At 37.7% G+C, this 25783-nt stretch overlaps 1 protein-coding gene across 17 annotated transcripts in view; it reads left to right on the forward strand.

The window, feature by feature from the left end:
* Nucleotides 1-25783, forward strand: part of EPB41L2 (erythrocyte membrane protein band 4.1 like 2) — a 266227-nt gene that overhangs the window by 232739 nt on the left and 7705 nt on the right. For 13 of the 17 annotated variants that reach the window (XM_078155137.1, XM_078155138.1, XM_078155140.1 and 10 more), the window contains 6 exons: nucleotides 731-784; nucleotides 1001-1558; nucleotides 3671-3793; nucleotides 6322-6420; nucleotides 8945-9025; nucleotides 18886-18999. In XM_078155137.1, coding sequence (XP_078011263.1) covers nucleotides 731-784; nucleotides 1001-1558; nucleotides 3671-3793; nucleotides 6322-6420; nucleotides 8945-9025; nucleotides 18886-18993 — 1023 coding nt within the window. In that variant the 3' untranslated portion in view covers nucleotides 18994-18999. The remainder of the gene's footprint in view (nucleotides 1-730; nucleotides 785-1000; nucleotides 1559-3670; nucleotides 3794-6321; nucleotides 6421-8944; nucleotides 9026-18885; nucleotides 19000-25783) is intronic. The other 4 variants (XM_020987054.1, XM_020987052.1, XM_020987055.1 and 1 more) reach the window with 2 other exon arrangements.

The raw sequence follows: 25783 nt of genomic DNA on the forward strand, positions 1-25783 counted from the left end.
GAAGTAATTATGTTTTTATTTTTAAGCACCTATTAGATATCTTGATTATCACCGACCTAGAGTAAATTGTAGTTAGTCTTAAATACTATTTAAAGCCTTTGGGGAGTACATCTGAAACACTAAAAGTTGTTTCAGTTTAATTTAGGTAGATACCTACATTAGAACATTATTGTTCAGCCTAAACTTTCTAGGGTTCCTTTTTGCTAGTCTCCACTGAAGTCTGTATGAATTAATAGCCAGATGTGGAATTTAATCCCCTTTTATTTTAAACAGTCTTCAAATAAGATAGCATTTCCTTGACATTGCATTAATTTAGGTCAGGATTCTTGAGGTGAGGGTTTTTCTGGCCAGAGAAGTACAACAAGATTGTTTCTAGAATAGTTTAGAGAAATCACGAAGCTCTTACTCTCACAGATCAGTGGGCTTTGGTAGGATTTCAGTGTTGATTCTTCAGCTTAAAATGGTAGAGGTGATGGGCCGTCCTTGTAGGATTGAAAGGGGCTTTGCCTGTTTTTGTTTTGTTTTGTTTGTTTTTTGAGGGGAAGGGGGGGTGGTCAGTGAGTAGGTTTTTAGGCTTTAGTGCTTGTATTGACTACGCTTTGTGATAAGAGCAAAGGGTTCCTGAAGGTGTTGTTTCTTTCTGTTCTGCCTTTGTTGTGTCATGTGTTTTGGTAGGTGTTGAGGTAAAACCTTATTGATTTTGTGTCCTTGGTTGCTTTTTGTTCCACAGAAACGTGCTCCCACAACAGAAGGGCCTTGTTCTGGAGCCAACGATGCTGTTAAGGTTCTCCCATTTTTACATGTTAATTTCCATTGCCTGCCATGTCTGATCACCCTCACATTTTCCCCCTCTTCCCTTTCAGTCAGCCCATCACAATCATCCTTGTTTTTCTCCATGACATGAACCTGCCGTCAGTTGATTTTTGTATTCATCCCCCCCCTTTTTTTTGGTTTATTCATATATTTTTTGTTTTTCCTCATCCATTTTTTTTTTGTACAGAGTTCACATGAGACTCTGAATGTAGTGGAGGTGAAGAAGCAGGCAGAGGTTGGGAAAGAAGAGAGAGTAATCACAGAAGGCGTGAACAGTAGAGACAGAGTACCACCCGGGAGTGATCCTGGGGAGACACGTAAGGTGGAACCCCAGACACACAAAGACTCCCCCTCCCTGTCTTCAGAGAACAGCAGCAGCAGCAGCAGTGAAAGTGAGGAAGAAGATGTGGGAGAGTACCGACCCCACCACCGGGTGAAAGAGGGTACCATCCGGGAAGAGCAGGAGGAAAACGCAGAAGAGGTGGAGGAGGAGAAAGAAGCTCGAGAGTCAAAGGTAGTACAGTGTGTGGAAGCAGTGCCAGAAGCCAGCTCAGTAAAGCAAATCACAGTAGAAACAGTGGTCCAGGAAAATGTAGTTTCCCAAAAGGTCACTGGAGAGAAGAGTTTAAAAGAAGGATATGAGCAAGACATGAGAGAAGAAACTGAGGAAGAACAGCACAAAGTAAACGGAGAGGTGTCTCATGTTGACATTGATGTTTTGCCAGAAATAATTTGTTGTTCAGAGGTAAATGGGAGTGCCAAAAATTATAGAGCTATTTACAGGTCGAAAGCACCTGCCTTTCTTCTTCCTCCTGTCCTCCCAGTTCTTGTTCAGGGATTTCAGCAAGATTCAGATCCTTCTCTCTCTAATGGAAGGGAGAAACCACTGATGAGCAGGGAATTTCTACCAGCTTAATTCATGGTTTCTAGCTTCTTTGCTGCAACTGGATCATCCAGTAGGGCGAACTTTGCTACAGCCACTATATCATGCCCTTTATTTTTATTTTGCTTCCTATTTCACATTTAAATTTTTCTTTGCATGTTCTAAACATTTCCAAATATGTCTTATCTTTAGTCTCTTCTGATTTTTGACACTGAATGTCCCTTTTTATTACTTCTGCAAGAAAATTGATCTTTGTTTGAATGTCGGGAAATGTGGTCCAAAGGGTGAGTGGTTGTGTTTTCATGTTCTTGTTGTTGGGTTTGGTCTTTACAACTAAACTTTCTCTCAGTCTTCAGCTCAGTGTCAGATCTATCTCTCTTTCATCTCCCAGATAAGTACAGCATTATGGGTGGAATGGAGCCGGGAAGAGATTATCCAGGTGAAACAGTGTTAAGGAGGGCCTTATTACTTATTACCATTCCTATTACTGCCATACTGTGGTAGTATCTCCTCACAGTTTCAAAGCATTGCTTTTGGGATGTCATTGTGGTGTTTGTGTTTTGAAGGTTCTATAGATAACGTGGTTTGTCTAAAAACCTCCTTCCAGCCCTCAGAGCAACCAGAAAGCCTGTTAAATCAGAGACCCCTCCCTCACCCTTAATTGTTATATGGTCAATTCTGGATTATTTGAAGCAAGATCAAATGTTTTATGCATTATCCACAGCATCTCTGTGCCTTTCCCTTTTCTCCCCCTGTGGCCATGAACTTCCTTGACTTCTAGTAATCCTGCTTTGGTGGTCCAAATTGTTTTGTGGTTAGAGGGGACTACTGACTGTGCAGACTGCCTATCTCTGCATCCAGAGCTGAGTTAACAAGATGTTTAGATTTTTTTCCTTAGATATTTATAAACATACCCTCCCTTTGTTAGGGCATATAATCCTCAATTGACTGTATATTGAAATTTTAATGAGGATTTGTGTGCTATTTACTTTTTTAGGCTATATTGTTATCTCATGAACATGCATTTTGAGAGCCTGTGATTTTGTTTTTGTGGCATCATTATTATTGTTGTTGTTTGCTTTTAATATGTAGTTGTTAACATTTAAACAAAACCAGATAGGTCTTTGGAATGTGATCTCCAAGAATCAATAGTGCTGCTGTTTTAATTTATTTTCAAGAATACATTGCCACTGCAGATCCAGAGCTGAGTCTGACACATGCTTAGCAGGCTAAAATTATACCAGCTCATGGGGCCATTTTAAAGCGCTCTGGGGAAGAATTCTAGCTATGCCACCACAAAATGGATATAGTAGCTTTCTTCTGATCCCATTTAAAATTTCATTGTTTTGATGTTGAGAAAAGACAGCTTTTTTTTCTTTAAACAAAGGACTCTGTGGTTAATTCTCAAGAAAACAACATTTTCCTCGCTGTACCCTTTGTATGTGGGAATAAGAAGAATATGAGGAAAGAGCAAACATAAATCCACCTGAGCCTCTACATCATCTGCACATGAATGTACCTTTATGCAAACTGTGATACAAACAGTGAAATCTTTGTCGTCTGCCATATTGACTTCTAAAAAATGGTCAACTTAGAGAACTATAGTCAACTGTTGTGAATTTCATTCTACATAGGTTCTTGCATTCTGCTGTTACTTGCTTAAAAGCCTGTTGCAGTGAATCAAGGCATGATAGGTTTGACACCTACCTGATTGAAGGGAATGTGTCCTCAGAATAGTAGATTAGATGAGAGATGTCAAACCACTTCTTTTTGTTTTTCCTCTCCCTCATTCCTATTTTATTTCTTGCTGTATTGGGAAAGATGATTTCCTTTAAATGCTTTTCCTGCTGATTCTTTTTCTCTTGTGTATGAATGCATGTGTGGATGTTTCTTATAGCTATTTTGATGGTTCCACTAAACAGCTTTACCTAATTATCATTAGAATTTAATGTTGCCTTCCTTTTTCCACTTCAGCCACCAGTGGTAAAAACAGAGATGGTAACTATTTCTGATGCTTCACAAAGAACAGAGATCTCCACCAAGGAAGTCCCAATTGTCCAAACAGAGACCAAAACCATCACTTATGAATCTCCACAGGTAAAAAAAAAAAGGCAGTAAGATTTGGAGGGCATACAGGAGGGGGGTAATATTTTAATTTTTGATACTTTATTTTGTCTTATTTTTCTCTGCTTTTTCTGGTGGTTTACACGTCTCTGAGGTTGAGGTATCTTTTGGTACCTTCCCTTTAATGAGGCAACTAGGTGTCAAACTCAAATAGAAATACATCCCTGTGGGCCAATATTGATTTAGAAAACTACGAAGTTAATGTTAGCTATGTTTCAATTTATTTTTTTAATCATCAATTTATTTTTAAACACTTCCCAATTACATTTTGACCTGGTGCTAGGGTATATAAGACCTTCTTTAATATGAAACATATTACTACGTCCAGCTATAGTTTGCCAAGCATGTGTTTTTAAACTTCAGGTGTTTCTTCAGACAGTATTCATGAAAATATTAGAAATAAAGTGTAAACATAGCTTCCCTCCAGACAGACATAGCAAATATGCAGGAAGCATTGAGTATTTCAGAATGTCACTATTTAAAGCATGTAAAATAATGATTTGAGAAGTCTTAAATTTCTGAAACAGGCGTTATTTTGTATGATCAGTTATATTCTTGTGCATTGCTTACTGTATATGATTGCCTTAAGTATATAGTTTTCAAAATGATATTATAGCGGGGCAGCTAGGTGGCGCAGTAGATAGAGCTCTGCCCTTGTAGTCAGGAAGAGTTCAAATCTAGCCTCAGCACTTGAAACTTACTAGCTGTGTGACCCTGGGCAAGTCACTTAACCCCAATTGCCTCACCCCCCCAAAAAAAAGATATTATAGGCATATATCTGATATTAACCTTACATACTATAGAAACAAAAGCAGGTAAGTTTTTAAGAGATATTTCTGTTTGAGTAGAGGGAAAGGGGAGGTAATAGAAAGAGGTTGTTTTTGTAAGAGCCGTCATGAAAAAAGTTTGCTTTGGCAGTGTGTTTCTACATTCAACCCATTTCACTTGTGAAGGATTTTAGCCCTTTCAGCCTTCTTCACTTTTTTCCCTGGTATTGATTCCTCATGTTTTTGTGAATGTCTGAGAATTAGACAGTTGATTACAATTAGTTGATACTAATGAATCACCAGACTTCAGATTGGCTTTCCTTCTCTGTCATTACTAATGCCTCTGCCCAGTGTGGGCAGCCCTCCCGCCTTTATGTCTCCTATTTCTCCTTATTACTCTAAGTCAGAGGTCTTCAAAGTGAGATCTGTGGGAAGGTCCCCATGGACCCTTCAAGGGGCTCCATGAAGTCAAAACTACTTTTATAATAGTACTAAGATATTGTTTGCTTATTAAAATACTCTTTCCTTTTCCAACTGTATATCTATATGAGGCCAGATTTTCTTTATAGGCTTCGAACATAATATATCAAAATAGCTATCTTCTAATCAATTGGACATTAAAGAGATTTGCAAGAAATATGTAAAATAATGATACTCCACTATTTTTTTTATTTTGGAAAATAGAGTTATTTTTCATAAAAACATTATGGTATCATGTCATATGTTTATTATTGTTATTCTTAAAAGAATGGATAAATATTTTATGAATTTATATTTTAATTTCTAACATGATAAATATCATTAGATAGGTTACCCACATAAACAAAAGCTCTTTGGGGTCCTCAGTAATTTTTAAGAGTATAAAGGGCCCCTTTTAAGAGTATAAAGTTCAAGAACCACTATTATAAGGTGTAGACAGCTTGTGTACTGAATTGCTACTTAAGTGAAAATTATTATACTATTAACTGTATAGATGTAGAGATAATGATACAGGCACAAAATGCCATCATAGAAAACAGCTAAGAGTCAAGTCTTATAGTATTGGGAGGGGTTTTTTTTGTTTGTTTTTAGTTATTTTTCTGTATCAGATATCATTTGAAATCAGCCCATTGCTATCCTTCTCTACTTAAGAGGTCTTTTCTTTTAAGTGTCATCTAGTGCAAGTACTCTATTCTCTCCTGGTCACATAATAAACCTTTTAATTTAATTTCTGCAGTTTCTTTCCATAAGCTCAGGTGGGATGGTTTTCTGGGCCTCAAATATTCCTGAATCTTTCAACCACAAACCTACCTTTGTATCCTGGGACCATAGGACTAGCTACCTAGAACTGGAAGGGACCTCAGGTGTCACCCCTTCATTTTACTGATGGGGAAAACTGAGACTGGGAATAACTGGTTCCTCCAATCCTTCAAAGCCTTCTCACTATTCTGATTCCTTACATATAGGTTCTCTTAGTGATCATCTTTTCTGTTTTCCCTTTCCTTCATCCCTTACAGTTTTATTTGGTAAAACTAGCTTCTACCCTATCTTTGTTCCATAGTCCAACCACCAGATGGTCTCCTGGCCAATGGCTTATGCTATACAAGTGACCGTGTATAAACACATTTATTTTTATAGACTTCTATATGTTTGCAACAAAACAGTATTCAAAGCTACTTGTTCAGTGGGGAGGGTTCTTTTCCTCACAACTAATACTCAAATATTACTTTTTTTTTCCCCCTAAACTACCTAAAGATTGATGGCGGTGCTGTTGGTGATGCTGGCACATTGTTGACAGCACAAACCATCACTTCTGAATCCGTGTCTACAACTACGACCACACATATCACCAAGGTAAAGTAATTAAAATTAAAGTAATTAAAAAGATGGTCCTTTCATAATAATTCACCTCTTTTGAATTGTACTTTTTTCCCTCTTCCCACCCTCCTACTACACAACTTCAAAGTGATAATGCTAAGAGAGTGAAAATACCATAATTTCACTTCTATCACCTAAGAATTCAGGTTTTGAAGTCAAATTCATCTGTATCACATAGAAGATAGTCATCCTGAAAGGGTGAGAGGATGAAGATTTTTTTTTAATAATTAATTTATTTTTAGTTCTCAACATTCACTCCCAAAAGATTTGGAGTTTTAAATTTTCTTCATTTCCCTTTCCTTCTCCCTTCCCAAGACGACATGCAATCTGATACAGGCTCTACTTACACATCCATATTAAGCATATTTTCACATTAGCCATGATGTAAAGAAGAATTAGAACTAATGGGAAGAACCATGAGAAAGAAGAAATAAAACACCAAAGGAAAAGGAGAGCAAATAGTATGCTTCCCTCTGCATTCAGACTCCATAGTTCTCTTTCTCTGGATGTGGATAGCATTTTCCATCTTGTGTCTTTTGGAATTGTCTTATGTCCTTGCATTGCTGAGAAGAGCTAAGTCTATCAAAGTAAGTCATCCCATAATGTGGCTGTTACTGTGTAGTGTTCTCCTGGTTCTGTTTATTTCACTAAGCATCAGTTCATAAAAGTCTTTCCAGGCTTCTCGAAGTCTGCCTGCTCATCATTCCTTATAGAGCAATAGTATTCTATTACATCATATACCACAACTTGTTCAGCCATTCCCCAATTGATAGTAATCCCCTCAATTTCCAATTCTTTGCCACCACAGAAAGAGCTGCTATAAATATTTTTGCACATGTGGATCCTTTTTTCCATTTTTATGATCTCTTTGGGTTACAGCCCTAGAAGTAGTATTGCTGGGTCAAAGAGTGTGCACAGTTTGGGCATAGTTCCAAATGCTCTGCAGTATGGTTGGGTCAGTTCACAATTCCACCAATAATGCATTATTAGTTCCAATTTTCCCACATCTCCAGCATTTATTATTTTCCTGTTCCGTCATGGTAGCCAATCAGAGGTATGATGTGGTACCTTAGAGTTGTTTTGATTTCCGTTTCTCTAATCAATAGTGATTTAGAGCATTTTTTCGTATGACTATAGATAGCTTTAACTTCATCCTCTGAAAACTGCCTATTCATATCCTTTGATCATTCAGTTGGGAAATGACTTGTATTCTTACAAATTTGACTCAGTTCTCTATGTTTTAGAAATGAAGCCTTTATCAGAGACACTGTAAAAATTGTTTCCCGGCTTTCTGCTTCCCTTTCAATCTTGGTTGCATTGGCTTTGTTTATGCAAAAACTTTTCAGTTTAACGTAATCAAAGTCAGAGGGTGAAGATAATTAAAGGGTTTATTTGTTTAGCATTTAGATGAGAAAAATGTGGCATTGTAGACTTTGTAAGTATAGCTTAGTCTCCCAAAGTATCTTAAGGAGGGCAGGGGCTGAAAATATTGCCATAAAAATGTTTTAAATCATGTATTTTTGGTCCAGTCACTTTGGTTTAACTACCACTGTGATCATCTGATAAAACCATATACTAAAAAAATTTCTTCCTTAGAGTTATTTTCCAACCCCTTTTTTTCCTATTCATTTTTCCATATCAGTGATGCTAGTGTTTTTTTTAATATTCTAAAATATTCTTGGGCATTTTTCCTTGTCTCTTGGCACATTTGCCAGGTCTCTCATTTTGAAAAAGAAATCGCTTTGAGTCTCATGTTATCCCATGGGCCAGAGTCCTTTTAAACACACTGCCCTTTGTGGTTTCAGGAATCTGACTCAGAGATTTACAGACACTTAAATGTTTGTTTGCCTTTGAAAGGACTGTGTGACATGGAGCTTTCTTGCCTGTAATAAAATATCACACATTGTGTTGCAGCAAGTAGGTTAACAAAATCTCTAGAGACTAGTTCCTGACATACCCTGTGAACTTACTAAGACATGGAAATGTGAGTGTCTTCTCCCCTCTCCTGCCCTTTCCACTCCCCTGTCCATCCATATGTTAATCCACATCACTAAAAAGTGAATTGGATTAAATAAAATGTTTTAAAAACCAAAGTGACTAATTTGCTGAATCCCAACCAAACCCCAGTGCTTTTTTTTTAAACCAAATCTCAAACCAAGCCAAAATTTGCAGACAAATCAACAACAAAAACAGCAGGCCTAGTTTATATGTTTGTTCTAATTTCATCCGATTCAGGACAAGTACATCTTAAAGCCCATTTCACTTGGAAACTGATTCCATCTTTGGGTGCAAAAGTGTTCTCTAATAAATTCAAACATAAACCACCATTAGCTTCATTCTCCCAAAAGGATTTAGTTGCCTGGTAATACTGTACTGAATCCCATTCTCATATTTTTTATTAAATAGAAATACACACACGTGTGTGTGTGTGTGTGTGTGTGTGTGTGTGTGTATGAATTTAGTGACTTCATTCTAATTTATTTTCCCTTATGACTTTTAGACAGTGAAAGGCGGAGTGTCTGAAACAAGAATTGAGAAACGAATTGTCATCACAGGAGATGCCGATATTGATCATGACCAGGTGAGTCTCATAGATTGTAGAAGTAGGATTTTTCATGTGTATTCATATAGGTTTGTGTGTGTTCTATTTTTCAATAAAATATTTTTCAGAAAATCTTTGACTCAAAAATATTCAGTGGTAAAACATATTTCATCAAGGACTTCTTTTATCTTACTTTTGTATCTCCAATGCTTACCACAGTGCCTGGCCTGTAGTATGTAATAATGGCTTGTTGACTGATTGATTGATTGATTAATAATATCACTTCTTTCCCCTCAGCAGTTGTATCTACTTTTTATTTCTTATAGTAGTAGACTAATAGAAAATAAGTCCCTGCCCAAAGCCCATTCTATAAAGTAAATATTTATCAAACCCTGTTAGTACATACTTAATAATTATAGTCTGACCTCCTTCCCAAAAACATATAAAAGAAAACCAAACCAAAATGGCTTTGAAAAATGAAGCAGAATATAGAAACATATTTTAGGTGCGTAGCCTAACTTCTTTTAGGCCAAGGATTCTTAACTTGTATCATGGACCCTCCACCCCAGCCCCACCCCACAGTCTGGCAATTCACAATACAAGAATACATTTAGAATAATGTTTAAAAAGCATGAAGTAAAATACATAGGATTATGAAGGAAATAAAGTATATTGAAATACAGTTAGCCAAATATAAAAAAAAGAAAATCATATACCCCTGTTAAGCCCTGAGTTCTTCCTTTCCCAGTTTTTCCTTGACCCGAAGTCACATGGACTAGTGCTTATTTTCACACTACACTTAATTAGACTACTTAGAATTACAGCTTTGTATAAAAATAAAGTAGCATTTAGCACTGAATAAATACAGCAAATAGAATGTTATTTTTCCCCCTACTGTTAGACCTATACTTTTGAAGACAGAATAATCTATAGTACCTTTTTTAGTTACTCCATATAGTTGGGGGTTTTGTTGTTGTTTTGTTTTAAGGTAAAATAAATGTACTGTTGATTGAAAACTCCCTATTTGATTTTGCTTCATTATTTTGATGGGAAAGTATTATTGGATTGCAGTTGGTTGGGTAAGGGATGCCAATTTGTTGGATAGTGATTGATGTGTCAAAAATAATGTAAATCACCAGAATTATAGGAATTAATGGTAACCTATTCATGATAGTTACTAATAAATAAAATGAATGAATAAGATGAAATTAGCTACTGGTGTGTTACTTTGCCACAACTATTTGAAAAGTTTATTTTTAAAGGTATTTTTCTATACTCCTGAAAAATTGTGTATTTACCATCATCAGATATATCTATCCTGCACTTTATCTTTATTAGTTCAGTAGAAAAAGTGGAACATTAAATTAATTGAGTCTAAGAAAATCATGAATGAACTTCTAGTGTTAACTTGTGGCCACATAAATAGTTTTCAAGAGGTGATATACTGGAAATAGTTAAAGGAACTGACCAGGTGATGTGAATAGTGGGTGTGTGTTGTATTTTTAACTTGCTACATTAAAGGCACCTGGGCTCTTTTACAGCAAAGTAAAGTCATACACTGCTGATTCTTATAGCTTGTATCGAGTACAGATAAATGAATAGAATCTGATCTCAGAGGTAGGGGATTTTTAATATTTTAGTATTATAAGAAGACTTATGGTTTATGAAAGCATGTGTTTGTGATAAAGGGTAGGGATGTGTGTATGTATGATATATGATATACACAGACTCATCAACAACAAATAAATGTGTAAGTGCCAACTCTGATTAGAGCATCATGCTCAGCAATGAGGTGTAAGTACAAAATTCAGATAAAACATAATTCCTGCCCTCATGAACTTTATAGTTTAGTAGAGGGATAAGATACAAACCTAGAGAATTACAATACATAATGTCACACAATGAATGTATTACTACAGTCGTAAGATTTAAGAGTTGGAAGAATTGTTAGTTGCCATCTTGTCTAGTTCATATACAAAAGGAAGGCCTACTGTAACATATCCAAGAAGTGGTTGTCCAGCCTCTCTGCTCTAAGATCTTCAAGGGAAGAGAAATCAATATCCCTTTAGGCAGCCCTTTCTACTTGTTGGTGGCTCTGATTGCTGACAAGTTTTTCCTAACCTTGAACCTAAATTTTCCCACATGGTAGCCTTTCAGATGATACGATATGATATTCTCTCTGATGCTTCTCTGATCTTTATGTGATATGAATTCAATACCTTTTACCATTCTGGCCAATGTCCTCTGTACCTTAAGTTCATCAGTATCCTTCTTAAACTATGACACCTAGAACTGAATATAACACATGTTATTATGATGTGTTACAAGATCATAGCACAATGGTATGATCACCTCTCTATTCCTGGAAGCTATGTCCCTTTGAATACAGTCTAGAATTGCCTTAATATCCCAGTCCATTAAAACTCCTATATCCTTTTCAGGATAACTGCTGTCCATCCATGCCATGCTTCATGTTATGCTTCCAGGTTGATTTTTCTGTACTGAAGTACCCAACATTGACATTTAGCCCTAATGAAAGTGTCATGTGAGATCCAAGGAGGAAAGTCAGTAACAGCTATACAGATCAAGGGAAATCTTTGGGGGTGGGGAGGAAATGGCATTTGACCTTTAAAGAGTGGGAAAGCCTTCAACAAATAGGAAAAAAGGGATAGGATGTTGTAGGCAGGAGGAATAGCGTTAGGAAAGATTAGAGGATCCAGATTATAGGGTTACAGGGTGTCTTTGGAGGCCAGAGAGTAGTCCAGTTTGACTGCCATGTAGAGTGTGTGGAGTGATGATAAAACCAGATTGTGGAAGACTTTAAGAGGACTTCTTGTAGGAAGTAGTATTTGATTTGGACCTTAGTGGAGTAGCAAGAATATAATAGAGAGAGGAGGAAAGGGTGTACATTCTAGGTATAGGAAGCAACGTAAGCAAAGGCACAAGAGATGGGAAAGTACGGGACATGTATGGGTGATGGTTCCTTGCATGAAATAAACCTGAAAAGATAGAGTTTTACCAAATTATGAAGGATGTGGAATGCCAGGGTAAGAATTTTACATTTTACTCAGGAGAGACAGTAGGGAGATGCTAAAGGCTTCTGAGCAGAAGAATGGTGTGGTCAGCTCTAAGGATTCAGGAAAAGCAGATAGGAGACAGTGGTCATGCTGAGTAGTAATGACAGTTCAAAGTAGGGTGGAGGCAATGGGCATAGAAAGAAGGAACAAAATGAAGAGAGAGTTTAGTATAATTAATTCAGATAAGTTATCACAGGGAAGAGTCAAAGAAAACCACGGGATTATGGCCATGGAACCTTGGGTGAATGTTGGTGTCATCAATAAACATGATGAAATCTGGAGGAGAAGCAAGTTCTGAGGAGAAAATAATAAGTTACAGACATGTTGAATTTGATGTACCTATGGAATTCCAAGATGGAAATATCCCCATAGCACTTGGAAGTGCAGGTCCTGAGCTCGGGAGAGACGTTAAGAGTGAACTTAGGTAGTGTTGGAGTGACCTGCATTGATGTGATAGTTGAAACTGTAAATGAAGATGAAATTGCCAAGGGAGTGAGAGTGAAAGGAGAAGAGGGAGAGAAAAGGCGAAGGCCAGAACCTTGAAGAAGGCTCAATTTTAGTGCATTAAGTATTTTTTTAAACACCTGCTATGTTTAAGGTACTATGCTGGACATGGAGGTTATATAGATAAAAGGTAAATCAGTACCTTCCTTCAAAAAAGGAAGCACAGTGCCTAGAACGTAGTTAGCGCTTAATAAAGGTTTATTGATGGGGCAGTTAGATGGCATAGTGGATAGAGCACTAGGCCAGATGCTTACTAGCTACATGACCCTGTGCAAGTCACTTAACTCCAATTGCCTCTCCCCAAAAAAATGTTGATTGATTGATATTATTTATCAGTAAGACCAAAAAAATCTGAAAGTAAAAAGAATAATATATTTGATGATAGACTTTAGAGCTAGAAAAGACTTCAAAGACCATATAATCCAACCTCCTCATTTTATGGTTGAGGAAATGAGGGTTAGAGAGTTGAGGTGACTTGCCAGGATCCCATAGTAGTAAGTAGCAAATCTTGGATTTTAAGTGAAGCGTTCTTGCTCTAAGTCAGTGCTCTTTCTGCCATTCCACACGAGTTCATGTTTACCTAAATTCTGAGGAAGGATGCACAATGCTATATTTTTGCAGAGAATGTTGAGAGAGCATAAAAATGGCCATCTCTCACTTATAAAGGTCAGACTCATCTACCAGAGTGATCCAGGAGCTCTTCACTGGCTCCTTTTGCAGAGATGTGAGCTACAGAGAAGCCAGTAGAGGAAACAGGAGAGTTAATCAGAAAGGATGATTACCAGAAATATAATATTTGGAGAAGCCAGGAGAGTATCTGGAAATAGAGTCATGGTCCACATTATCAACCACTCCAAGGAGATCAAGGAGAAGGAGGGCAAGTTAGGGACTGAGCCAGTTTCTTTAAAGTACAGAGTAGGAAAACCAAATTCAATGTGGTTGAATGACTTGGGGTTGGTGGGTGGGGAGAGAAACTTGAAGCAGTATTGAACAGAGACAGATTTTTAAAGTTAAAATTGCCTTTCTCCTTTACTGTAACCAGAGGGCATTCTTTCTGTGTTAGAAGAGTGTCCTTGAGAAAGGTATGGAACCGATTATATGACCTGTCAGTTCAGGTTAGTCTGAGTGAGGATCCTCCACTTCCTGGCCTCACATGAAAGTGGGCCAGATTCCTGCCCTTTATTTTTGCCAGCCCTACCGGCCAGTTCTGGGGCTGCTTCCACAGTAAGTCTGGGAAGGAATTACCTCTGGAGATTTCTATTTTCCCCAAGCAAAAGTTGATTTCCCTCCAACTCTTTCCCTCTTGCCCCTGCAACCAAACTCCTTAGATCTTCAACATAGCTCCTTTCCCACAGGAATTTTAACTCAGACATGATTTCAGCCCTGGTTTTTTTTTGGCCTTTTTTGGTGTTTACATGAAAGTTCTAGTCTAGGATTAGTATTTTGCAACACATCTTAGTGAAAACCAAATATGCAGAAATCTGAAATGTAGGTGCCAAATAGTAGGTATGCATAACTTTAGTATTAGGAAGTTATTATAATGAAATATTGACATTAATTACTATTTAGGGATACAGCCGCTATTATATGATGACTTGGATCCCATTTTGAAATTGAAAATAAACACACAGGTGAGGAGGACCTAAGATGTCTTAGAACTTCAGGATCTCAGATAGGGTCATTGAAGTCCAACTCCCTTTGTTCTGACATTTTTCAGTCCTGTCTGACTCTTTGTGACCCCATTTGGGGTTTTCTCGGCAGAGACACTGGAATGGTTTTGCCTTTTTCTTTCTCATTTCATAGATGAGAAAACTGAGGCAAATGGGATTATGTGACTTGCCCAGGGTCACACAGCTAAGAAGTGTCTGAGGCCAGATTTGAACTCACAAAGGTGAATCTTCCTGACTCTGAGCCCAGCGCTCTCCTGCAACTAGTAGAAGAGTAGTAGAGTACCTGGTTTCTATCCAGCCCCCTTTAATGATAGGGAAATTCATTCTAGAACATAACAACTCTAGAGCAGTTATCCAGTCTTTACCTGAGCCACTTCCATGGCAGGAGATATATTACTTAGCACGAAAACCCCTTTTCATTTTTAGACAGCTTTAAATTGCTTTTTTTTAAAAAAAAAAGTCCTTTCTTAAAACTGAGCCAAAATCTGTATGCCTTCTACTCACTAGCCTTCCCTGAAATTTGTTTTAAAAAGTCTAAACCTGCTGATTTAATTTTCATTCTTAATTATAATGTAGCATAGCCTTTTTTAGGAAATTTAATTTCATGTTCTATTGTGCTTGTCTGTTCTTGAGGGCCATAATTAAATGACCAAGCTGTTGAGAATTGAATGAGGATGCTAGCTCTCCCTTCATTGTCAATGTTGAGAAGATCAAGTAGTATCTCAAATAATATCACAGACCTCTTTCCCAGATCTTTTCCAAAACCTAAGAGGTCAGTAGTGAACAAATACAAATATGTAATAAAGAAACAGAATTCTGAATTCACTCACTGTTCAGTCTTTTCAGTCGTGTCTGACTCTTTGTGGCCCCATTTGGAGTTTTCTTGACAAAGATACTGGAGTGGTTTGCCATTTCCTTCTCCAGCTCATTTTATAGATGAGGAAACTGAGGCGAACAGGGTTGACTTGCCGAGGGTCACAGAGCTAGTAAGTGTCTGAAGCACGATTTGACCTCAGGTCTTCCTGACTCCAGATCTGGTGCTCTATACACTATATATACCACCTGGTTCCAAACAGCGGAAACCTGCATAGTGTGTTCCATATTAAGTTTCCAAATCTTAATCAGAGACCCAACAAGCTCTACAATTGATCTTTTCCCACAGCAAGTTGCTAGGAGATAACATAACCTCCAAATCTGTGCCTGCTAAGTGCCTTTTGGGCTTCCCAAACTGGGTGTGCCTGTGGGTACCTCCTACTTGATATGTCTATTATCTTTCCCACCAAACCCTTCTGTCTTCTGAAAATCCCATTATTGCCAAGCTCACCACCGGTCCTCCCAGTTATTAGGGCTTAAAACCTTGGTGTCATCCCTTTCTCCTCATTCTTGCTCCCTCACTATATCCAACATTCCCTTTTCTCTACTGACATAGCCACTGCTGTAGTTCAGGCTCTCATTGCCTTTGTCCTGAATGAATACAACAGCCTGGTAATTGGTCTCTCCCCATTCCCATTTATCCTACACTCAGCTGCCAATGTGATTTTCCTAAAGTGTAGGTTTGCCCACATTACCTCCTACTCAGTAAAGTCCAATTATTACCTCCTTAAAATCCTTATTAGCTCCAGGTTCAAATAGAAAGTTTCCCTCATTACAGAGTAAGTTTCTTGAGGGTAGGCATTATTTTTACCTTCATCTGTATCCCTAGAATTTAACACAGTGCCTGGTATGTGGTACTTAATAAATGTTTATTGACTGACCATCTTTTCTTAAAATTCTCAATTAGAATGCCAACAAATCCATATTTTTTATGGAATGCAATTTTAAAATGCTGGTTTTATGGAAGGAAAATTATTGCAGTAGCTTCTGGTTTCACTTCTGCCTTGATGCCCAGGCAAAGGAAACAACTCTAAGTGCCTAAGTAACTTTCTGCCAACCAAAACATACTTTAATGCACATTTAGGTTCCATTATGTACCAGGCATATTGCCGGAATAAGATGCTCACCAAATGAATACAGGTTGGAATCCACTTTAAAGACTATTGCTGCATTCTAAGTAGTATGTTGGTATGACTGATATAACAAAGCTATTTCTATATCAAACAACAGCGAGAGGATTAAACACCAACTTTTCCCCACCCCCGTGCTCCAGGAAAGGAGTTGCTAGTTGTAGGATAAATTATTGGCTGTGTCTGCCAAAGTGCTGTAAATTGCAGTTCAGTTCAACCAACATTCATTATATACCTACTATCTATAAAGCACTTAATTACCGTGCAACTAATTTGCAGGCCTTTATTTGTAAAGTGAAAAGTTTGATTAGATCTCTTCTTAATCCAGGATCCACAGAGCCCCCACTGGTCTATGGACAGATTTCAGGGAGTTTGTGAACTTGACTGGAAAAAAATAATTGTATTATTTTCACTAACCTCTAGCTGAAATTTAGGATATTCTTCAGTTAGGAATATAGGCTACAAATGTTCTGAGAAGGGGTCCGTAGGCTTCAGACTACCTGAAGAAGGTCTATGACACAAAAAAGAGTAAGAACCACTGTGCCTAGGTGCTTTCTCAAGTCCTTTGAAGCATAAACAATTTATGTAGGAATGCCTTGGTTATATGATACCTTAGATATAGTTTTTTTAAAAAAGCATGCAGTAACACATGATGCTTTGTAGCTACAGTTAGATTTATTTCCATCCACACTCTTTCCCTGATTTTTACCTCCTTCCCATCCCATACGCATGCATGTATGCACACAAGATTTTTAACATATTACTGTACCTATGTTCCTTTCCGCACCACCACCACCTCCTCCTAATTTACCACGTTCTGTTGATAGCACAAACATTTAAGTATATTTAAGCTTTTTTGCAGTTCTCATAGTCTACATTTTCTGACTCTTGTTTTTATAGATAATATTCTTTGCACAGGATAACTCACGACTCAAATCATTCTGTAAAAGCTAATTTTTTTTGGCATTAACCAGATGCCAGTAGACTTAGTGAAGACATATGGTATTAGACATATTGTAGTGTTACATTTTGGATCCATGTTTTCCTAACAAGATACAGTAATCTATCCTAGGTTGGATTTCTTTCCAACTTTAAAAATCAAAGAAAGATCATTACTTTTGCTCTCAGGGAATTCTAACTTCGTCTAAAAGCAATGCTTTTTGTGCTTCTCCATTCTGTTTTCCTTTGCCTCCTACCTGCAAAGATTGCATGCTTTTTATATGCATGGATAAAGAAAGTTTATGCTGATCCATGTTTTCTCAGAGTGGCATGCTGAAAAGAGTTAGCTGCCTGGAACACTGAGAGCTGGATTTTAGTTCCTTCTGAGCTTCAATTTTTCTTTCATATGAAGTTGGACTAAGTGATTTCTCAGATCCTTTCCAACTCTTGCATTCTATTATTCTGTCCTGATTAATTGCCTCTCTGTGCTTTTCAGTATTTCCAAAGTAAATGGGGGTGGGGCTGGAGAGGTAATCAGGGGAACAAATGTAAAGAATTTTTCTCTGCCTTTGATAAAGAAACATTACCTGACATGAGCACGAGGGGGCACTGTAACCCATTCTTTCCCTCTCATACATGCATATAAGGCAATGAATCCGGTAGGTCTGGAGAATTTAATTAGTCAGCCCCTCTAAAAAGAGTTTTATTAATGCTTTTGGTTTTTTTTTTTTTGAAGCAATCATCGTTATTTCCCATCATGCCTGTACCACTTCTACCCCCCAATAAAATCCTCCTTGTCATAAAGAAAAACAGTTAAATGAAACTTAGAAAACCCATTGCTCCTTGGGCATTTAAATCACTTACCCTCCTTAGTTCCCTCATCTGAAAAATAAAGGGGTCATGCTAGATTAGACCTCAGATTATCTTTCCAAGTCTAGATATAAAATCCTATCATCAACCCCTTCCCTACCAAGAGGAGGGTAGTGTGTTTATGTCATCATTGTTTTCTAGGACCAAGATTAGTCCTTAAATTCAGAGTTGTTTTCATTTGAGTCATTGTGGTCATTTTTGTAGATGATTTTCTTGGTTTTAGCTTGCTTCCATTACTCTGTATCAGTTCATTAAGGTCTTTTTATTGTTTCTCTGAATTCCTCATATTCATCATTTCTTTTTGCACAGTAAATTACTGTTACATTCCTGTACCATTCCTTTGTTTGACCTTCCCCCAATAGTCACCCACTTTGTTTTCTTTTTTTTTTTTTGGCTCCTGAAAAAAGTGTGTATTTACATACATATAGATACCAGTAGATAGGACTTTTATTTCTGATGACCTCAGGGTCCATGCCAGTAGTGGGATAGCTGTGTTGTCAAGAGATATAAATAGTTGTTGTTATTGTTCAGTCCTTTCAGTTGTGTCTGACTCTTTGTGACCCACTTCTGGGATTTTCTTGGCAAAGATACTGGAGTGGTTTGCCATTTCCTTCTCCAACTCATTTTACAGATGAGGAAACTGAGGCAAACAGGGTTGAGTGACTTGCCCAGGGTCACACAGCTATGATGTGTCTGAGGCCAGATTTGAACTCAGGAAGATAAGTCTTCCTTTTTCCAAGCCCAGGGCCCTATCCATAGAGATCCTTTTAAAATACCGTTTTCTAATTTTACCACTTATCACTAACCCAAATCATCTGTCTTCTACCCCCCTCTAGGCATTGGCGCAAGCAATTAAGGAAGCCAAAGAGCAGCACCCTGACATGTCAGTCACAAGAGTGGTGGTGCATAAAGAGACGGGAGTCACAGAAGAAGAGGAAGAATAAAGTAAGGTATGAGAACTTGTCAACTCCGAGGTCATTTTTATGGCTTTTACTTTAGAACATGCTAGATTTAACTCCCTTTAAAAAATTTAGTCTTACAAATTGCCTTGCATGGGTGATTTGCATTTACTTATGCACTGTATGACTTGGTAGGTATACCTAGGTAGTCCTCAAGACAAATAAGGCTTTCCAGTAAGTAAGTGAGAGAGAGAGAGAGAGAGAGAGAGAGAGAGAGAGAGAGTGTGTGAGTGTGTGAGTGTGTGTGTGTGTGTGTGTGTGTGTGTGTGTGTATTTAAAATGCCTTTTTAAAACTCTTCGGTATAAGACTACTGACTTCACCAAAAATCCACTTTGGATATGAGTTTCAACACAGTTTATGTTTTACTCGATTGGAAATCTTGAAGTAAAGCAAGGCAAGAGAATCTGCCAAGTCCAAAGTCATTTTCATTTCATTTCAGAAGCCATGAAATCACACACACACATAATCTTTCCCCTAATCCAGTATATATGTCCTAGAAATTAATCATAAGTCATTTTAGACACAAAATGCATTTGTGTAGGTATAGTTGAAAGCGTCCATGACTTAGGAACAAAGAGAACCAGGTCCTAGTTCAGGTTCTTTCATTATAACTACCTATGTAGCCTTTGGGCAGGTCTCTTAATCTGTTTGGGCCTGGTTTTCTTTAGCTGTAAAAATTGGGTTTGCAGTGAGAGCACAGATATGAAAAGGGCTTTGAAAAGTGTAAATGGTTTAAAAATGTAAGGTATTGGGCTTTTGTAGGCTGAATTCTCTGAACTGGTCACAAGTACAAAGGTAAAGGTCTAGTGACCACTTAACACTGGTAAGACCCTGCCTTCACCTGCATGACTTCCTAAATGAAGTAGCCTTGTAAAAAGGGGGAAAAAAGGCAAGCTTCCCTAATGAATTTTAAATATTATAGAAATGAATGTATACAATTTTCTGCATGACTCATAACTTGCTGTATCAATGATGATCCATCTGCCACATGAAGTAAGATACATCTGTTAAGCATCATGTTAAACTGTGGCAAAGTTGCCTCCTGATCTATGTTTTAAATCCAGGTTTTTCAGATGTTGCATTTGCCAAAGGCAGGATACATCTAAGATAACTGTTTCTCCTGGTGGATTCTGAATGCATCCTTTTCCTTTCACATTTTACATCCGTCTTCCATAAACAGTCCAGTGAAAAGAGTACTGTATTTCAATAGAAGTATCCAGAGAGATGCTTCCTACTTTTCTTCAGTCATGCCACCTACACACACACACACACACACACACACACACAGTCATCTCAGATTCCTTTTCTTCTTCTCCAGCAAATTTTTCCTCAAGACTACTACTTCTTTTATCCCAGCTGAATCTATTGTTATTGAACTATTTTCTGTCTAGGTTTCTAAACTACAAAAGTGAAACAACAGCTTTCCTTTTTTTTTTTCCTTCAAATCAGATAAATGTAAAACAGGGTAGATAGAGTAGGAGAATAACAATGGAGAAGTTATGTAAGGATCAGGGAAAGTGTCTTGGAGGAGCCTGGGGGTCACTTGAGGTGAGACTTAAAGGAAGAGAAGGATTTTAACATCCAATCAACAAGCATTTATTAAGTGCTTACTATGTGCCAGGCATTCTACTAGGCACTCCAGTTAAAAAGACAAAAATGAAGCAGATCATGCCTTTAGGCAGCTTATGTCTTATAGGAGGAAAACAATATGGCCCACCCCTAGATATATTCAAAGTGGTTATTTCGCCCTTTGTTTTCAAAAAGCACCAGTGACAGCATGGGTGATGTCTTGACTTGTGCAATGAATTGGATTTAAGTGAGGCAGAGTTGGACAAATGTAAAGTAAATACAGTGTAATTTCTGTAGAGAGGCACCAGTAACTAAAGTAGGAAATCCGGGGTTTAAGGGAAGGCATTCCAGGCATGGGAGAATAGGAGAGGGGATGGCCTTTGTGAATGTGTGGAAGGTATCATGTTGAATTTGGGAAATGGCTAGTAGTCTAGTTTGACTGTGATGTAGAATACTGCATGAAGATGAAAAATATGAAATAAAGCTGGAAAAATGGGTAGATAGAAGTCAGTTGAATGTCAGACTGTGGAGTTTGTATTTTATTCTACAGACATAGGGATCTAAAGATAAGCCTTCAGGGCTTGTGTGGAAAGAGGGAGGGGTTATCCTATGGCATCCCATTTCTTTGCTTTGTTGATTGTTGATAAGGAAAATTGTGCCCTCTGCAAAAGAATATTTAAATGAGGTATAAGTGCTCTTAGCAGTTCCCTGGAATGAATTTTTGTTCTTCAGCATTGTCCAACTCTTCATGACCTGATTTGGGGTTTTCTTGGCAAAGATACCAGAGTGGTTTGCCATTTCCTTCTCCAGCTCATTTGACAGATGAGGAAACTGAGGCAAATAGGGTTAATTGACTTGCCCAGGGTCATACAGTTAGTGTCTGAGGCCAGATATGAACTCATGATTCCAAGCCCTGTGCTCTAACTACTGCATCACCTAGATTCCCCATGGAAGGACTTTAGGGGAATATATAACAACTAGATTTCTGGGTAATTAGAAGTCCACTGAGGAAATTGTTATATTCCTCCATTTAGGATGTAAATAGTTTAGGTAAATTCCAAATGTTTTACTTAAGTGAATTAGTCTGTTAGTATTTTTCCCCCACACGATATCTTGGGGAGAACAAGGGCGGGGTAGATGGACATATCAGAAATGGAGAAAAAAATACAACCACTTTAGTGAAAAACATGTATCCCTCTTCTCAAGCTGACACTGTCTCACTTCAAGAAAGCTCTGAACTTTGGATAAGGTACTATTGAGTTATCTGACACTCACTGTTACTCTGGCCAGGTGTAGAATATTACATGGAGAAACAAGGAAGGTATAAATGAGGATTTAAATGGAAAAAAAAAGACATATGGTCATGAATCTTGAGTGGGAGGGGACATTAGTACAACCCCCTCCTCTTACAGTTGAGAAGATCGAAGGCAGAGACTTACTATGCACCTTGTCCACGGTCCTCTGACTCCAAATCCGATGCTCTTTCTACTTTGCCTATAATAAATTAACCCCTATATCCTTTTAAGTCTTTTCATCAGTCTACTGTGATTTATCCCAGATGAATGCATTTGGGTGATAAAATAGGACAACATTGCTATCTTACAGCTATGTCTACACTGGCTGGATATTTAGCAGGGTTTTGTTTTGTTTTTTTTAACATGGGGCCCTTGTATTTTGGTAACTATTTCAGTATGATTAGTTTCCTTTGTAAACCTATGCATTTTATATTTTATGCATTTAAAAATTACTCTGAAAAGGGATCCATAAGGCTTTACCAGTCTGCCAAAGGAGGGGGAGGATTCATAACTCAAAGAAGGTCAAGAGCTGCTATTTTACAGACTTGTTACAAAGCCACCTGCTTTTTGAGAGAAGGTGGTTCTGTCTTTGGCCATGGAATGGGAGGAGAGCCAAGTAGACAGAACCCATGACATTAATCTCATTAGCACTATGCTTTAACCAGCTGAGCTCATCAGTCACACTTTCAAATGAGTCCAACTAAGTCTCAAAGTAATCCATAGGAAGAATGAATGAGTACCATAGAGAACTTTTCCAACCTTTATCTCCCTTATCTCAGCCAATAATTTTACCCTCTTTGTTTATCTAGCTTTTATCAAAACTATTAATAAATGCTATTTTAGGAATAAATACTAAACCCTATGATTTCATTGATACAGAGAATTCCCAGATGATAATCCGGGTCAGCACCTTCTCTGCAATTTGCAGTTTCTTAGAGCACCTAGAAGTTAATTCCTTGCTCTGGCTGCTAGGTGGTGCAGTGGATAGAGTGCTGGGCCTGGAATCAGCAAGACTTATCTTCCTGGGTTCATATCTAGCCTCAGATACTTACTAGCTGTGTGACCTTGGTCAAGTCATTAGACTCACAGTTTCCTCACCTGTAAAATGAGCTGGAGAAGGAAATGGCAAAGTCACTTTGCCAAGAAAACCCCAAATGAAGTCACAGAGTCAGACATGACCAAAATTGAGCAGCAACAGGTCACACAGCTGGTATATCTCAGAAGCAGAATTTGAACTCGAATCTTCCTGGCTTCACAGCCTAGTCACGATCCACGTTGTTTCTCAAATACTAGTTTACTAAGTTCGATTTCCCCTCTTATGTTCTATTGTGCATATACCCTATTGGAGTGTGAAGGAGCATCGATGCTGCATGAGTTACCTGGAATATGATTTTCCAAACAGGAGTCACTTTCTTGTTCAAACCAATATTTTGAAGGAGAGATCGTATTAAAGATGCTGGAAAATGAACTCACAAGCCAAGCAGAAAATTAGCATGAGGTATCCAACTGATTTAACAGGAGTAAAGAATTATTTTGGCTGAAGTAAGTCTCACTAATCAGGAGATGCTCATTTACATGTGTGCTCTGATTAGCATTGCCCCCACTTTTGAGGAAAAGGGCAAATCTATTGATTTACCAAATGACTGTTTTCAGGTTATGAGCCAAGAGTTCCTCCAGCTTGCTGGTATTAGCCTCACTCTTAAAATGAGGGTGATGTGGAAGCTCTGCTTTGAATACAGCTTTAGTCAAACCCCGAATGAAGCCTGACTCAGTATTAGAATCAAAAGTAAATGAATAAATGTAAGGTGGCTTTGGTTTTGTAGAGTTCCCCCCCTCCCCCAGTTTTCCCTGGTGGAAGATGATTTTAGTATTTCTACATGAGTTTAGTGAAGGTTGACTGAGGCTCCATCATAGTGCATGTGCACCATAATAAAATTTTCCCCACAGAAAAGTGCCCATTGAGAGCAGTTCACATCTCTGTAGCATTTGGGACCAACTAGGCACTGAGCTTGAGCTGGACTGGGATTATTAGGTTGAGTATTTAAAATCGTTTTAATTTCACTTTTTTCCCTTTTGGGAAGAATTATAGAATGTGGGGAAGAATAAGCATTTGGTTATACTGTATGTGTTTATCTCTGAAGAACAAATGATTAGAATATTGTTGGAAGTTCTGCAGACATAGATTTTTGCCATATTATAATTATAAAGAAAACCTTTTTTTTTTTTTAATCAAAGCAGTCCAAGAATAGTACAGGCTGCCTTGTGAGATTTTTGAATAGGCTACATGAAATCACTTTGATGTAGTAGATAGAGTGGTGCACTTGAAATCTGCATCTCACTCCCAGGTCCTGGGCAAATCACTTAATTTCTTTGGGCCTCAGTTTCTTCATCTCTAAATTAAGGGGGTTAGATTCAGTGACTTCTAAGGACTCTTCCAGCTCCAAATCTATGATCCTATGTATTCCAGGTAAGGTTCCCCATAATGGGGTGATAAGTCATATTGGTGATTGATGATAACATTGATCTGAACCTACAATTCTACGACTATTTTAAATCTATGGTTAGGCTCTGAATTCTGCTGTTTATTTTGGACCCGGTCTTCATGAGGTATGTAAGTGGCAGTTAAGCAAAAAAAAAAAAATAATGTGGAAAAAGGTGAAGTTTGAAATTATCAAATATTGCATAGCAAATTGGAATAGTATATGGTTGGGAATAAAATTGAAAATACTGGCTAAAGAAGACTTTCATCCATACTTTATGTTCCGTTCTTTACGCTTATAGAAAATTGGCTGGTTTAAAACTTTTAAAAAATTGGCTATAGTTTTATTTTTGAAAGTTCATTTTACATTATGTAATTGTATACATATATGGAAAGTTCATTTCATATGTGTATTTGCATAGCATATATATGAGATTTATACATTTGTATATACACACAGAGTATACCTGGCTAATAGAGGAAGCCATAATGCTTTGTAATTACTTAAGTACTAGGTAAATTATTTCAAGCAAGTTTTTAGCAATTTTAATAATTGTGTGATGCTTTATTCAAAGTACTTCTCCTATCTGTAATTCTTCTCTGATGCTAATAATAAGCCCATGAAATAATCAGGACAGGTGTTATCTCTCTTCTTTTAAACATGAAACCCTAGAGAGTTTGTGACTTCCCTCAAGTCAGACAGTGATTGGACCAGAGCCCCAACTAGTCACTTAGTACCACTTTCTTTCCTCTATCTATTGCCTTTTCCCCACAGAAAAATGCCCATTGAGAACAGTTCACATCTCTCTCACAAAGTGTGTTTGAAAGGAGATAAAAGTATTTCCCCCCCTACTTTTAACCCTGGTGTGTGACCATCAATGAACAACCACTAGCTGTGGTTCTCATCTGTGGGACTTTTTTTCAGTGGTTATATACCAGATGCTTTTTTCTTATAATATTTGTTGTTTTAAATTTTTTTTCAAAGAATATTTCTAGTGCTTTATTTTAAAGAGAGGCCCCTAAAAATCTGAATCTAGCTGAATTGACCAGAAGACCTTCCAATCATTACCAAAGTGGATTCCCTTTGAAAGCTTTGCTACCTTGCCTAAGACTTAGAAGTAGCAGTCTCTTAAAAAAAAAAAAAAAGAAAAAACAAGACCTCTTGGGATATATAGAACATGTACAGTTAGTCAGTGAAAGAAAGGAGAGAAAAAAGGACCTGACTTTCCCCGTGTAGGTTTAATGCCTTTCCTTCTCAAGCAGACAAAATTACAGATTTAAAGTAGGGGAAGGGACAGAATGGGGGTGTCCTTTCTGGAGGTATGGCCTCAAAACTCCTTTTGTGAAGTTGGCCTGGTGACATGATCTCTCTGTCTCTATCCATTCCTTGTGAAAACAAGTACATTTTATCTTTTTTAGAGTAGTTTCTTT

Source organism: Phascolarctos cinereus, unplaced genomic scaffold, assembly GCF_003287225.1.
Source record: "Phascolarctos cinereus isolate Bilbo 61053 unplaced genomic scaffold, phaCin_HiC Scaffold_5;HRSCAF=322, whole genome shotgun sequence".
In the NCBI taxonomy this organism is placed as follows: domain Eukaryota; kingdom Metazoa; phylum Chordata; class Mammalia; order Diprotodontia; family Phascolarctidae; genus Phascolarctos; species Phascolarctos cinereus.